The following is a 17040-nucleotide window of genomic DNA, read 5'->3' on the forward strand; positions in this document are numbered from 1 at the left end:
TCCCTAGGAAAGGAATGAATGGAGTGGAAAGAAAGCAGGAATGTTATGATAATGGTTGTCTCTCTACATGAAATGAAATGTCAGAAGTAGGGCATAATTATTTTCTTCAATGCCTTTCTTGTTTTCTTTCTTAGAAAGCTACTGGAGGATATGCTACACCAAAAAAGAGGGAGTAACTTATGGAAGAGGAAAATAGAAGAGTCAATCAGCATGACAGAGTAGATGGGAATTGGTAGGATGATAGCAAAAGGAAAGTCTCAGGGTGACAAGTGTGGTGGAAATCTAGTAGTGATCAGAAGGTGGCAGATGGGATGTCCAAGGAGAGAAAAATGACAATAAAAACAAACACATGGGTTGCTTGATGTATTTGAAGACATTGAGAGAAGATTTACAGTTCTGTCAATGAATTATTGACAGATATATAAAAAACTTAAGAGAAGTGAGACACTTCCAGGTAAAACTGAAAAGTATACCAAAAGAGAAATGTGACTATAGTATATATGTTGCTGAAGTCAAGGAGCCTAGGCTCCTGTGATAAAGAGATCTAATAGTGACCTAAGAAACAGTTTTATTTCTGTCTCATGTAATAGTTGCTAGGTAAGTAGTCACCAGATCCAGATGAATAGTTTAATGTGTGTGGTCATTCAGGAGTCCCAAGTTCCATTGATGATTTTTGTCCAGTCAAAAGTATGGCCAAGGGCTAACAGTGTGGACTTTACCTGGGCTTGTTAGACTAAATGCAGAATGCTAGTCCTCACTCCAAATCTACTGAATCAGAATCTGCACTTAGGAACTAGCTGATTCCTGTGCACAAAAGTTTAAGACCTACTGGTCTGGATTGAAATTTAATTGTTGGCTATGTGATTGAAGATGGATGACTGAGAATTTTATCCAGTGAGAAGGGGAGAGCATGGAGGAGGTAAGAACTTGATCTTAAGGACACACCTAACTGCAGAGAAGGTTGGGAAATGTAGTTTAGCTACGTGCCTAGGAAAAAGGAGAAAATGAATTTTGATAGATATGTAGGAAACTCTGTGCAATGGCATATTTGGCTCAGCCATAAATAATATTGGCATATCATATTATAGTCATCCTGGGAGGATGGTGGTGGGATGGGAACATAAGTGTGTGTACAATTCTGTCTGTAGGAAGTCAGTAGATAATATCTAAATCTAAAACAAAGTAGGTAGTACCAGCTTAAGCATGTAATTTAGAAATATGGAGATAAATCTCAGAAGAAACAGCTAAAAGAGTTGACAGTAGTTGCTTCTGAGGAGATTGGTAGTTGGTAGGAGAATGCTGTTTTGCCTTGCCATTTACTTTTTCAACTGTGTAAGTGTATTTGTTTTATAAGAAGCACATTGGGAAAAAAATTCCTGTAGTCTAAATAGGAGGTAAACACATGAAATGTGTTAAGTGCTAAGTACTATGAGAAAGGTAAGAACAAAGTCCATAGAAAGAGGCATACTTACCCAGGCCACCCTGGGTGGTAGGAGGCTAGGGGATGGATTGGGAAGCGAGATATTTTCTAGTTACATTGTAGACAATATAAAGTATGAAGCAATTAAATACCTTTTGGATCTATTATATTTTGTTTTTAAAGTGTGAATAATTAAAAATAATTTAAGTTTTTATTAATCCATTTAACAAATTTATTGAGTGTCTACTTTGAACTAGGCACTGTAATAGGCATTGAAGATATAATGGTAAGCAAAATGAGAAATGGTTTCTTACCTCTTGGAGCTTATAATCGTGTGTATAAGATTATACAGAAGAGTTTGGTTTTCCTTCACTTCTGCTTTCAGAAACATTCCTTAGAGCATTGATTTTTCAAGTGTATTTCCCAGTCTAGCCACATGAGAATCACCTGGGAACTTGTGAGAAATGCAAATTCTCAGGCCCCAATCCCAGACCTGTTGAATCAGAAACTCTGGGAATGGGACCTTCCAGGTGATTCTAATGAATGATAAAATTTGAGAACTATTGCCTTAAAGGTAATCAATATTGTAAGCTTGGTTTATTACTGCTAGTATTTCAGAAATAACCTGATTTCCATAATATGTAGTATACAAGCTATTTCTAGTATAGAAATTACTTAACAAAATGTAGTATTTTCATTTGTTTATAGTTTGTGCTCTGTGGTAAAAGTGTAATAGTTCCTATTATGTTTTAGAACAAAACGGATTCTGATTTTTTTCTTTCTATTATCTTTTTTCTAAACATTATTATTCTTTAAGAGCAGTTTTAGTTTCACAGCAAAGTTGGGCAGAAAGTGCGGAGTACCTATGTAACTCCCTTCCCCCACACAGGAATAGCCTCTCTCACTATCAACATCCCTGCACCAGAGTGGTACATTTGTTACAGTGGATGCACCATTAACACGTCATTATCATCCAAAGTCCATAGTTTACCTTAGGGTTCACTCTTAGGGATATCCATTCTGTGGGTTTTGACAAATGTATAATGATATGTATCATCATACAGAATATTACTATAACTTCTAAACTCTGGGATCCTGTTGGTTTTTTAAAATTTTCTTACCTCAGAAGAATTTATTTAAACTGCTTTGTACTTCAGAGCTGGAGAAAGTCTGTTGATGTTAGTTCCCCATGTTTAGAGCATCAAGTTAGAAGTAGGTTAGTGGTATAAATAGGTAGTATTTAGTAGGAAAGTCATGTGGGAAAGATCTTACCACGTAGTCTTCTATAGACTGATTCCCTGTGTTGCATATAGATTGCAGTTCTTCTGTTACTTTTACCACTTAGTCTTCTATAAGCTGATTCCCTGTGTTGCATATAGATTGGAATTCTTGTGTTATTTTTGTTCCATTTCCTTTTATGTTTGTTGTGGTACATCAATTGCAGGTTTTATTTCCCTTTTAGTTGAAATTCTTACTGAGTAATGTAAAACAGCATTTTACTTCTGAAGTTCCCTTGTTTTGATGTCATAGTGCTAGAATTACATTAGAACCTCCTTAATGGGCGTTTCACTGTTATTTACTAAGTGGATTTTAACTCCTCATATAGTTTTCAGAGTTTAAAAATTTTTATTTTTTACTCTTCAGCTTTTTACTTTATTTATTTTTGGCTGCGTTGGGTCTTCGTTGCTGTACAGCTTCCTCTAGTTGCGGCGAGCGGGGGCTACTCTTCGTTGCGGTGCGTGGGCTTCTCATTGCGGTGGCTTCTCTTGTTGCAGAGCACGGGCTCTAGGTGTGCGGGCTTCAGTAGTTATGGCGCGTGGGCTCTAGAATGCAAGCTTGGTAGTTGTGGTGCATAGGCTTAGTTGCTCCGCGACATGTGGGATCTTCCCGGACCAGGGCTCGAACCCTTGTTCCCTGCATAGTCAGGCAGATTCTTAACCACTGGGCCACCAGGGAAGCCCCGCTATTCAGTTTTGAGAATAAATTATAAAAGTTTTTTTTATGTCTAACCAATTTTTTAGAAATGGGTTTTGCATTTTAAATAACAGATTTTTTTTTTTTTAATCCAATAGTTTGCTTGCGTAAACTGGACTTGAAGCAATTCAGACTACTGGAGATCTGCCACTTTACAATATCACAATTGGAAAGAAGCAGGTTTTCAAATAATGGAAGAGTCTAAGACCTCTGAAAATGAAAATCATGAACCAAAGAAGAATGCTTGGGCTCTTTCTGAAGAAAGCAAAGCAGTTAAATTTATAACTAATCAAACTTTGAAAGCTAGAAATGATAAATCCATAAAAGAAATTGGGACCAACTCTCCAAATAGGAATAGTAGTAAAAAAAATAAGCAAAATGATATTTGTATAGAAAAAACAGAAGTTAAATCATGTAAAGTAAATGCTGCCAGTGTTCCAGGCCCTAAAGATTTGGGGTTAGTCCTTCGAGATCAAAGTCACTGCAAAGCAAAAAAATCACCGAATTCACCGGTGAAAGCAGAAAAGTTACCTGTTTCACAGGCAAAAGTAGAAAGGGCACCCAGTTTACAGGCAAAAACAGAAAAATCACCAAAGTCACTTAACTCACCAGTGAAAACAGAAAAGGCACCCAGCTCACAGGCAGCAGCAGCAGAAAAGACACTTAATTCACAGAGGAGAGCAGAAAAAGCACCTGGTTCTCAGATGAAATCAGAAAAGGTGCCCAGCTTACCAGCAGAAGCTGAGAAGGTACCCAGTTTACTGTTGAAAGAAAACATGAGACAGACAGAATTACAGCAGATTGGAAAAAAAATTCCAAGCTCCTTTACTTCTCTGGACAAAATGAATATTGATGTTGCAGAGGGAGAAAAATCTGCTCTGGAAAACTCACAACAATCTCAGAAGCAACAAACATGTACAGATAATACTGGTGATTCTGATGATAGTGCTTCAGGAACTGAAGACATATCGGATGATTTGAGTAAGTACAAATTAGATTATTCCACAAGTCACATTTTTGGAGAGATTTTTTAATATTAATGTTCTTTAGATTATCCTTAGTTTGATTTTAACTACTTTAACTACAAAAAGGACATTAGTAATATGGGTCTTAGGTTGAAAACATTTATTATGGGAGGTACAAAGCCTGTGCAAATACAAATTTAGTGGCTCCTATAGTTGATGTGTACACACACACACACACACACACTTTCTGTCTCTGTCTCTCTCTCTCACTCTTCTTTTAAATGGTCCTGGTAATACATTGCTCATTCATTCACCAAACATGTATATATTGAGTTCCCATTATATGTCACGCATGTGTTTACAGTGGAAAACCAAAAAAACACAGCCGCAGACCTCAAGGAAGCTTCTAGTTAGGTGAGGGTGATACAGATAAGTAAGATGGTAATTTAGTTCAGTGCCAAAAACTTAGAATCGAGAAAGTACATGATTTAATTGAGGTATTTAGACTTTGGATTGAGAAAATGCATGATATAAATGTGAGACTGCAAGTGTGACTGAGATTTAGTATGACTGCAACAGGGACTTGCGGGGGAATGTGGCAAAAGATGTAGCTGAAAAGGCACACAAGAATTGGAAAGTAAAGGGCCTTTTAGGATATGATAAACAGTTTGGACTTTATTATGAGTGTTTTGAGAAGCCACTGAAGAGTTTTAACCAAGGTAGCATTGTGATCATATATATATATACAAATATATATGTTTATCTTTTCAGCAAATTCTTTGACAGGAGCAAAACTGGAAACAGATTCAATAGGACACTGTTGCAATTTACTTGAGAATTATCACTGTAAAATTCATTTTCTTATGAGATCTTGATCTTAGCGTTACTTAATTGTTTATAAATATTATCCATGTCTGTTTAAATTAATGAATTTTCCTTGGCAGTCTTTTTTCCTGATGTTTCTATGGCTAAAAGAATAAAACCTTTTCTTTATGTATAAACAGAAAAAGCTATTTCTAAATCATTATTTACCACACTTTGAGAAATACTGACAAAGAGTTCAGAAATAGCTTCTTTTTATTTCTGGTGGTACACAGATGATGGTTTATTGACAGACCCTTTTTTTAATTTAATAGAGGTACCTTTGTATGTAAGAAAAAATGTTAATAATTTCATAGGTATGTTAGGACAAGGCCCAAAAAAGTAAGTCAATTTAAAGACAATATCAAATAAATAATAGTACTGCTAGTGTTTAGATATGGCAGATCTAAACATGACGGTATGTGATTGATTGAAGTTGGGAAATACTGGTGCATAAGATCAGCTACAGGGGTCTGGTCACTTGAATTAGTGAAAAATATGATTTAAAGACTATTTTCTTAAAAACGTGACAAAATAAGGTGACAGAGTGAGGTGGTTAAGACTGTGAGCTCTGGAGTAAAATTTCATAGGTTTTGAATCTTATCTTCCCCACCTAATAACTTTGTAATCTTGGATAAGCTGCTTATCCTTTAAAACATGTCTAAGTTTCCTCATTTTTTAAAATGTGGAGATGGTGCTGCCTTTGTTATAAAGATTAAGTGAAATAATTCAATAGTGTTTCATGTAGTCCCTGACACAGTAGGCAGGCAATGGCAATTAATTATCCTTTATTATTATTATTTCTCCAATTAAATGCAGTTTTGTTATTTGTTAACATGGAGAACAAGTTGAAATAGCTTAAGGAAGCTAGTAGACCAAATAGAGGTCCTTTCAGGAAACTTGTTTTAACAAGCTAATAAGAATGAGGGACTTCATGGCAGTCCAGTGGTTAGGACTCCATGCTTTCACTTCAGGGGCATGGGTTCGTTCCCTGGTTGAGGAACTAAGATCCTGCAAGCTGTGTGGCCAAAATAAAACAAACAAAAAAACACTTGTTACCAAATAGGTAAGTATGTTTTAGGACTTCCCTGGCGGTCCAGTGGTTAAGACTCTGGCACTTTCAACATGGGGGCTCAGGTTCGATCCCTCGTTGGGGAACTAAGATCCCACATGTCACTTTTGTGGCCCACAAAAAGAAAAACTGAAAAAACCCAAAAATGATTTATATGGGAATTCCCCGGTGGCCCGGTGGTTAGGACTCCAGGCTCTCACTGCTGAGGGCCCAGGTTCAGTCCCTGGTCGGGAACTAAAATCCCACAAACCGTGTAGTGTGGCCAAAAGATTAATGGATTAATCTCCATTAGGTCCAACTTTAGCTCCCACCTAGCACTTCCACCATTTTTCCTTTTGCCGTTTGTACATTCAGTAAATATTTTGGGTGATCTCCGCTATGTGCAGGTACTGATATAGTTGCTAGGAATATAACAATGAACTAAACAGATAACACTATACTTACTTACAGAGTTAATATTCTAGTGGGAGGAGACAGACAACAAACATAGTAAACAACAAGAGTATAATACGTTAGATAGTGATAAATCTTTTAAGAAAAATAAAACAGGAAAGGTCATAAGGAATGATGCTGTTGTGTCTGGTGGTGGTGTTTCAAATTTAAATTGTCACTGAGAAGGTGACATTAGAGCAAACACTTGAAGGTAAGAGGTGAGAGAGTGAGCCTGGTGAATATTTGAAGGGAGAATATACTAGATCTGGGCTTCTCAAACTTTAATGTGCAATTAAAGTGAATCAATTGGGAATTGTATTAAAATTCAGATTCTTGGACTCCATTCTCCGAGATGTTTGATTTAGAAAATCTAGAGTCTGAGATACTGGATTTCTAACAAGCTCCTGAATGAAGCTGATGCTGCTGGTCAGGATCATGCTTTTGAGCAGCAGAACCTAACTCATCTTACTTTCACTTATACCATCCTTCCTTGTGTCTTCAACATAGCAGCCAGAATGATCCTGTTAAAATTATTCAGATCATGTTACTGCTGTTCATCATGTTTCAATGGTTTCCCATATATCAGAGTAAAAGCTAGTGTCCTTGCTGTGACCTTTGTGATCTTCTGCACTCCCCCTCCCCCCACTTCTCTGCCCTCATTTATCTACTTCTCATCATTTCTCTCTGTTCCAACTGCATGATATCCTTGCAGTTCCTCAAATGTAAAGGCAAATGTCCACCTGATGGCTCTTGCATTTGCTTTTTCCTTTGCCTGGAATACTCTTCCCCCAGATGTCCATACGGCTAGCTCTCTTACCTCCTTCACCTTCTCAGTGAGCCTTTTGCTGGGTCACTTATCTAAAATTTACAAACCTCACCTCCACCTCTGGCACTCCTTATTCTTTTTACCTTTTTAATTTTTCTCCATAGTTCTTACTATCATCTGTCATATTTAAATTTTTTATTTACCTTTTTATATTAGTTTTATTGAGATATAATTCACATGCCATAAAATTTGCCATTTAAAAATATACAATTTAGTGTTTTTTAGTGTATTTACAAAGTTGTGTAGACATTACCACTGTCTAAATCATGAATATTTTCACCACCCCCAAAATAAACTCCATACCCATTAGCAGTCACTACTCATTACCCTCTCCTCCTAGGCACTGCCAACCACTAATTTAGTTTCTGTCTCTATAGACTTGCCTATTTTATATGAGTGAAATCATACAACATGTGGCCTTTTGTGTCTGGCTTTTTTCATTTAGTATGTTTTAAGATTCATCCATGTTGTAGCATATAGCAGTACATCATTCTTTTTCATTGCTGAATAATATTCCTGTTGTGCTCCTCTTGTGGTAGGAGACACATCACCTCCAGAGAGAGGCACACTATTTTTATTTAGAAAAATTAGTGCTATCATGAGAGAAGTGAATTTCAGGGTTCTTGTAGATGGCATGTAGAGTGGCTTTTGAGGGCAGAGAGGAGAGTTTTATTTATTATCTATGAGCATTTACTTTTAGAAGTGCTTTTAGATACGTCCAAATCAATTTCTTTATTCAACACATTAAGTGTCATCTCTGGTCTAGGCATTGTATTAAAATCTGAAGGTACAGAGTTGAATAAGATCTGGTCATTAGCATCAAGGAATTCATTATCTAATTGTAAGAGGTAGATAAATAAATACAAATTACATTGCTGTGAAAATGTGAGATAATAGCGGGTGCTATGAGAATATAAAGAATATCAGACTGTCTTCTTTTTTTAAAATTATTTTATTTTTGGCTGCGTTGGGTCTTCGTTGCTACGTGCAGGCTTTCTCTAGTTGCAGAAAGCGGGGGCTACTCTTTGTTGTGTGTGGGCTTCTCATTGCAGTGGCTTCCCTTGTTGCGGAGCATGGGCTCTAGGCACACAGGCTTCAGTAATTGTGGCACGTGGGCTCAGTAGTTGTGGCTCGTGGGCTCTAGAGTGCAGGCTCAGTAGTTGTGGCACATGGGCTTAGTTGCTCTGCGGCATGTGGGATCTTCCCAAACCAGAGATCGAACCCTTGTCCCCTGCCTTGGCAGGCGGATTCTTAACTACTGCACCACCAGGGAAGTCCCAGACTGTCTTCTGAAACAGTTGATGCTTAAACTGAATTTTGCAGGACAGGTAAACATAGCTAGTTGAAGTAGGAAGGGCCTTGATGGTGGAGGGAACAGAACATGTACAGGCATTGATACTTGGAGTAACACTGATCCATTCTAGCACATTTGGTATGAATGAAGTGAAAAGTGTTAGGGCAGGATATAAGATTAGAGATATAGACAACTTAGCTCTCTTTTTTTGAGGTCTTGGCTTAAAGTCTCAGAAAAGCCTTCCCTGACCCCCATATCTAAAGTTTGTTTCCCTCTCAGTTACTTGTTTTTTTCCTTTATAGCACTTACTACAGCTTGGGATTATTGTATTTAAACTGTTGACTGCCTTCAAGAGGACAGGCACTGTGTGTTATATGTTAAAGAGTTTAAACTTTATTCTGAACCCCATGAGAGCCTGTTAAGTATTTTAAGCAAGAGAGTAACATGATTCAATTTGTATTTAAAAAAATCACACTGGTGGTAGAACCTACTATTATTCTAAGTATATATTGGTAGGTGCTGGAAATGCAAAGATTGAAAAGAAAGCACATAGTCTGTGCCTTAAAGAGATCACAGTCTAGTTAGGAGGCAGAGAAGCAAAGAAAAAATATTGGTGTGGTAGAGATATCCATGAGTTCAGTGAAAGCAAAGAAGGAGCCTCATGTGAGTCTGTGGTCTGGAGTATATATGTTCTTTTAGCTTCTTTTGTATATTGATAAAGTCACTGAAGTGACTTCAGTTCATTGAGTCATCTTTGGGACTTAAAGTAGCTTTATATCATATTTACTTCAGAGATTCGACAAAATGGTTATGTTATGTTACCCTTGTATAGTGAGTCTCAGTCATATTTGATTTTTTTGATATAGATTCATTGGAAGAAGATAGGCATTTGACCCATGAAGTAGATTTTTCTTTGTGAATTTTGATATCATGTATATCTTTTACTTTTATCTTACATAGGTATACCAACGTGCACAACGAAGGAAAACATAAAGGAAGAATATTTTTTCTATATGTGTATAAATTGAATGTCTGTTTTTCATTAAAAATTTTTTAATTTACCAATTCTGATGATGGTAACTAAGTGATTGCTTCCTTTTCTAGGTAAAATGAAGAACGATGAATCTAATAAAGAAAATTCTTCAGAGATGGACTATTTAGAAAATGCCACTGTGATAGATGAATCTACATTGACACCCGAGCAGAGGCTAGGCTTGAAACAAGCAGAAGAACGCTTAGAAAGAGATCACATCTTTCGACTTGAAAAAGTATACTATGTGTTTTAGTTATTTGGAGGAAAATGCATGTTTCATAACTTTTCTTTCCCAAGTACAGCTCTTTTTATTTTTCTTTTTATATTCCTTAGGTGGAGATATCATGCATCTTTCCTTCCTTCCCTATTTCCTTTCCTATTCTCTCCCTCTCTTTCTTCTTTCCCTCCATTTGTTCAGCAAATCCTTACATCTGTGAGTCTGACTTCACTCATTCATCCCAGACTCGACAAACTGTGGCCTATCACCTTGTTTTTGTTTTTTTTAATTGTGGTAAAATACCTCATGTTTTTATAAACAGAGTTTTATTGGAACACAACCATGCCATCCTTATTATCTATAGCTGCTTTCTTGCTACCATGGCAGAGTTGAGTTTTGAGAAGTTGCTACGGAGAGTATGTGGACCACAAAGCATAAAATATCTACTGTTTACCAAAGCATAAAATATTTACTGAAATATAACTTTGTCCCTTTATAAGAAGTTTGCTGACCCCTGATTTACTCACTTATCAAATAGATACTGAGAGCTTGTTATGTTCTAGATACTGTGCTAGGCACTGGGGATATATGTTGGTGAAAATGGCACAGTTTCTGCCGATTAGAAGTTAATGGTCTATTTGGAGTGACAAATAAATTAGCAAATACTACAGGATGTACCAGACTTCCTCCTTTCCCCCTCAGTTTTCTCTTTCCTCTTTTTTTCTCCCATATTTACTGGATGTCTCCTATGTATTAGGAACTGTTCTAGCCATAGGTATCTTGTTGCCGAGTACTAATTAATTTCTTAACCTAGAAATACAGATTCCCAGCCTTAACAGTAAAAACACTGCTAGATATTGAAGGAAAGAATCATAAATCAGTCTGTTCTTAAATAGATACTTGGGATATTTGTTAGTATGCATACAGGGAAATACGTCATCATTCTTGATAAATAAGGAAGGAAAGAAAGAAATGGTATGATTTTGTATAGCTTAGAAAAACAAGATTATATTTAAATTGAAGAAGGCAATCCTGAGTCATTAATAGAATTTATGACAGTAGTCACCCTGTGAAAGTAGGAAGGAATATCAAGGAGTAGAGGCCCATAATGTAGGAAAGAGTTTGGATTATATAGTTAGTCTCACAAGATCCTAGTTAAAAGGAAGTCTTTTTTGCAATTTGCTATTTTATTTTTTTTATAAATTTATTTATTTTTGGCTGCGTTGAGTCTTCATTGCTGCACATGGGCTTTCTCTAGTTGCGGTGAGCGGGGGCCACTCTTCATTGCGGTGCAAGGGTTTCTCATTGCAGTGGCTTCTCTTATTGAGGAGCATGGGCTCTAGGTGAATGGGCTCCAGTAGTTGTGGCACGTGGGCTCAGTAGTTGTGGCTCGCAGGCTCTAGAACGCAGCCTCAGTAGTTGTGGCATACGGCACGTGGGATCTTCCCGGACCAGGGCTGGAACCTGTGTCCCCTGCATTAGCAGGCGGATTCTTAACCACTGCACCACCAGGGAAGCCTGCAATTTGCTGTTTTACATAGTTCTGTCTTTCCTGTCACTTTCCCTTTCCTAAGTTTGAAATTAGTCTGGATCTGTGCATTATCAAGATAAATATTGAGTACCTTTCATGTGCCATGATCTGGTGATAAAAAGTTGAATTGGGGCATGTGTGGTTTTTTAAAAACCATCATACTGCCTTTCTAGGAGTTTCTCTTAGAGAAAAGCGTGTAAGCAAATAATAATAGTAATAATAATATTGTTTGAAAATAGGATCTTAGACAAAGGAGTAACCAACTTGAGTTGGGGTATAGAGGCATCAGTTTGGGGAATGCTTTATAAGTAGGTGACATTGGAACTGAGTCTGAAGGAATGGCTAGGAGTTGGGTTAGGGAATGGCTAGTGTAGGTAAATTGTATGACATGTATAAAGGGAATGTGAAAAATGTATTTTCAGGGAATATAAGCAGGGGACTGGTTGGGAAGATATGTAGTATATGAAGCAGGAAAAGTCAGTTCTTGGGAGAAGGAAGAAGTTGGGGTGGAATGGATATTTGATAGTAGTAGGAAAGAATGGCCTGGGGTGAAAGAAAACTTGGAAGCATGGAAAACATTTTGTTGTTGAATTTAGATTAGCAATGATGTAAAATCAGTGTGTGCCAATACCAGCATAGATATCTATAATTTCTTTTTCTTGTGGCTCCTTTTTGGTTTTTGTGCCATCCCAAACCTCTTGTCAATCCAGTATATTGTTAATTAAAGTTTTTCTTTACCAATTTAAAAATACTCATTAAGAATATTCTTACCAACTTGCTTTTGATTGCATCAAGTATTTGGTTCGCAGTGTACTTACAGATTATCTCATTGAGGAGTAAAGATGTAGATTTTTAACGTGTACTAAAGAAGGAATAAGTCCAAACTGTTAGATCAGAAGAGTAAATTTCCCTATAGCAAGTGTTAAATATTGACTAGGAAATACTTAGAATCTCCATGCCCAGGAATCTTTTTTTTTTTTTAATTTCAAGTTACTACTTTTTTTTTTTTTTTTTTTTTTGCGGTACGCGGGCCTCTCACTCTTGTGGCCTCTCTCCCTTTGCGGAGCACAGGCTCCGGACGCGCAGGCTTAGCAGCCATGGCTCACGAGCCCAGCCGCTTCGCGGCATGTGGGATCTTCCCGGACCGGGGCATGGACTCGTGTCTCCTGCATCAGCAGGCGGACTCTCAACCACTGCACCACCAGGGAAGCCCCCAAGTTACTACTTTTATTTTTTTCCAGTTTTATTGAAAAATAATTGATATATGTGACTGTATAAATTTAAGGTGTATAGCATGATGGTTTGATTTACATATATTGTGAAATGATTGCCACAGTAGGCTCAGCTAACATCTTCTCGTATAGATAAAATGAAAAGAAAGAAAAAAAGAAAAAAAGGAATAAATATTCTTGGGATGAGAACTTTTAGGATTTACTGTCTTAACAACTTTCTTATATATCATTCAGCAGTGTTTATTACATTCCTAGTACTTACTTATCTTATAACTGGAAGCTGGTACCTTTTGTCCACATTCCTTCAATTTTCCCCTCCCCTCCTCTGGTAACCACAAGTCTGATTTCTCTTCCTATGAGGGTTTTTTTTTTTTTTAAGATTCCTCATATAAGTGATCGTACAGTATTTGTCATTCTCTGTCTCACTTATTTTACTTAGCATAATGCCTTCAGGGTCCATCTATGTCATTGCAAATGGTAGGATTTTCTCATTTTTTATGGCTGAATAGTATTCTATGTCATATAAGTTTCAGGTGTGCGATATAGTGATTCATAATTTTTAAAGGTTATACCCCATTTATAGTTATTAAAAATATTGGTTATATTCCCCGTGTTGTACAGTATGTCCTTGTAGCTTATTATATACATAATAGTTTGTACCTCTCTATCCCCTACCCCTCTATTGCCCCTCCTCCCTTCCCTCTCCCCACTGGTAATCACTAGTTTGTTCTCTATAACTGTGAGTCTGATCTCTAATTCATTTATTTCTGCTCTAATTTTGATTATTTCCTTTCTTCTGCTGATTTTGGGATCAGTTCTTTTTCTAGTTCCTTATGGTAGAGAGGTTGTTTATTTGGGATCTGCCTTGCTTCTTAATGTAAACATTTATTGCTGTGAAATTCCCTCTTAGAACTGCTTTTGCTGTATCCCACAAGTTCTGATACGTTGTTTTTCCATTTTTATTTGTCTCAAGAAACGTTTTTATTTCCCCTTTAATTTTTTCTTTTATCTGTTGGTTGTTCAGGAGACAAATCTTTATTCTAGCTGGTCTACAGAAACTTTAAAGGAGGCTTATCGATATGTTTGTTTAATGGTAAAATAAATATTTTAACTATAATAAAGGAATTTTTAAACATTTTTCATGTGTCCCTTCTGTGAAACTGGAAGCTTCATGATACTGAGGACTTTTTTGTCTTATTTACTGTTGTGCCTAATACAGTGCCTTGCACATAGTAGTTGGTTAGTAATTAAAGGTAACAGTTTGCTTAGTGGTTAAGTGTATGGGCTTTTGGAGTCACTAGGTCTAGCACTGTCACTTACTGGTTAGATGATATTGGATAAGTTATTTAACCTCTTTAAACCTCAGTTTCTTTTTATTTATTTATTTATTTATGGCTGCGTTGGGTCTTTGTGCCTGTGCACAGGCTTTCTCTAGTTGTGGCGAGTGGGGGCTACTCTTCGTTGCGGTGTATGGGCTTCTCATTGCGGTGGCTTCTCTTGTTGCAGAGCATGGGCTCTAGGCGTGCGGGCTTCAGTAGTTGTGGCACGTGGGCTCAATAGTTGTGGCTCACGGGCTCTAGAGCACAAGCTCAGTAGTTGTGGCACACAGGCTTAATTGCTCCGCGGATGTGGGATCTTCCCGGACCAGGGATCGAACCCGTGTCCCCTGCACTGGAAGGCAGATTCTTAACCACTGCGCCACCAGGGAAGCCCCAGATCTCAGTTTCTTTATCATTTAAATGGATTCGATAAAAATAATGACACCTCGCTTATTGGGCTATGATGATTAAATTAGATAATACAAGTAAAGGTCTTAACACAGTGCCTGGTATGTGCTAAGCACAAGATAAAGATTAGCTACTTGTAGAATTGAATTATTTTACCAAGTAGGGCAGTTTTTATTATTTCATTTTATGGGTATAGAAGCAGGCTCAAGAGTTAGAGATTTAAACGAGATCAATTGAGATGTCATTTCAGGCCTCTGGCTCCCCATTCAGTGTTATACCAAGCTTTTCTTACTAAAAGATTCCAGACGCAGTCGTTGTGTGCTCACATTTTACAGTTGAAAAAGTTGTCTAATGAGTGCTCTCATGACTGCTGTAGTGACTTCATCAATATGCATGGCTTTAGGAATTCTGTGTTTATGCTTTCAACTCCTGAATCCAACGCTTCTTGCCACTTACACCACTCTTACCTTGAACCAAGCCAACCAACATCATCTGGATTATTGTAGTATGATCATAATGGCATTAGACTCATCTTGTTTCTATTCTTAATATAGAAGGCAAGTGATCCCTTTGAAATTAGATCTTGTAATTCTTTGCTCAGAAGCCTTCAATACCTTCCCCTCACACTTAGAATAAAACTTGGAGTCCTTATGAGGGGTCTTGTCATCTGACCCCCTTTACCTCTCTTTTCCAGTCATAGTAGCCTTTTTGTGATTTTGCAAACAAATTAGGCACATTCCTTCCTCAGGGCCTTAGCATTCACATTTATCTCTGCTTGGAATGTCTTTTCATATATCCACACAGCTCAGTCTTTCACCTCAAGACATTTTATTAATAAGTGATGACTATTATTAAAAAGGAGATAACACCTCCCCCACATTCCTATTTATTTATTTCTTTGTACATTTGTTTATTTATTACCTGTCTTCCTACAGTAGAATGTCAATTCATGAAGACAAGGATTTTCATTTGTTTACATTATCATCCTCACCTCCTAGAAAAATGTTTGACATAGTATGAGCTCAGAAAATACTTGGTGAATTAAGAAGTAGCTGTGGTTGGAAACTGAGAGAAAGAAGTCTGTGAGGGCTTAATTCATTCTGCAATAAGGACAGATTTGAAATAGTTTTAAACTAAAGAATTGACTAGATTGAGCTGAATTTTCTTATTTGCTTGTTGCCGTGGGCAAATTATTTACTTCTAGGGATTTAGTTGCTTTGCTAGTAAAATGGGGAATCCTCATACAGATGTTGTAAGGTTAATAGATACTCTATAAATGAAGACTGTATTTATTTTTAGTCTGTGGCAGGACTGTTTCTAAATTTGGGGCAAGTTTCGTATTTAAAGGAAATTATGTTGTATTCTGAAGTGAGAATCTTTTTGTCAGGAGTTGCAGCCTATTGAAAGTCAATATGAGATAAAAATTAAGCATTGCTGCAATTTCAGTGTAAGACACTAGAAACAATATTTTAAAATTCAACATGTATTTATTGTGTTTTTTAAAATTTTTTAATTTTATTTTTTTTATACAGCAGGTTCTTATTAGTCATCAGTTTTATACACATCAGTGTATACATGTCAATCCCAATCGCCCAATTCAGCACACCACCATCCCTGCACCCCCGTGGCTTTCCCCCCTTGGTGTCCATACATTTGTCCTCTACATCTGTGTCTCAACTTCTGCCCTGCAAACTGGTTCATCTGTACCATTTTTCTAGGTTCCACATACGTGCGTTAATATACGATATTTGTTTTTCTCTTTCTGACTTACTTCACTCTGTAGACAGTCTCTAGATCCATCCATGTCTCAACGAATGATTCAATTTCGTTCCTTTTTATGGCTGAGTAATATTCCATTGTATATATGTACCAGAACTTCTTTATCCATTCGTCTGTTGATGGGCATTTAGGTTGCTTCCATGACCTGGCTATTGTAAATAGTGCTGCAATGAACATTGGTGTGCATGTGTCTTTTTTGTTTTTTTTTTTGTGGTACGTGGGCCTCTCACTGTTGTGGCCTCTCCCGTTGCAGAGCACAGGCTCCGGATGTGCAGGCTCAGCGGCCATGGCTCATGGGCCTAGCCGCTCTGCGGCATGTGGGATCTTCCTAGACCAGGGCACGAACCCGTGTCCCCTGCATCAGCAGGCAGACTCTCAACCACTGCGCCACCAGGAAAGCCCTGCATGTGTCTTTTTGAATTATGCTTTTCTCTGGGTATATGCCCAGTAGTGGGATTGCTGGAACATATGGTAATTCTATTTTTAGTTTTTTAAGGAACCTCCATACTGTTCTCCATAGTGGCTGTATCAATTTACATTGCCAACAACAGTGCAAGAGGGTTCCCTTTTATTCACACCCTCTACAGCATTTGTTTGTAGATTTTCTGATGATGCCCATTCTAACTGGTATTAGGTGATACCTCATTGTAGTTTTGGTTTGCATTTCTCTAATACTT

General features: G+C 37.3%; 1 protein-coding gene across 9 annotated transcripts in view; it reads left to right on the top strand.

The window, feature by feature from the left end:
* Nucleotides 1-17040, top strand: part of TUT4 (terminal uridylyl transferase 4) — a 149590-nt gene that overhangs the window by 24551 nt on the left and 107999 nt on the right. For all 9 annotated transcript variants that reach the window (XM_089922638.1, XM_022575693.3, XM_022575696.3 and 6 more), the window contains exons 2-3: nucleotides 3493-4375; nucleotides 9949-10112. In XM_089922638.1, coding sequence (XP_089778764.1) covers nucleotides 3586-4375; nucleotides 9949-10112 — 954 coding nt within the window. In that variant the 5' untranslated portion in view covers nucleotides 3493-3585. The remainder of the gene's footprint in view (nucleotides 1-3492; nucleotides 4376-9948; nucleotides 10113-17040) is intronic.

The sequence above is a fragment of the Delphinapterus leucas genome, chromosome 1, assembly GCF_059928025.1.
Source record: "Delphinapterus leucas isolate spDelLeu-1000000601 "Yukka" chromosome 1, BTC_Dleu_Yukka2, whole genome shotgun sequence".
Classification (NCBI taxonomy): Eukaryota; Metazoa; Chordata; class Mammalia; order Artiodactyla; family Monodontidae; genus Delphinapterus; species Delphinapterus leucas.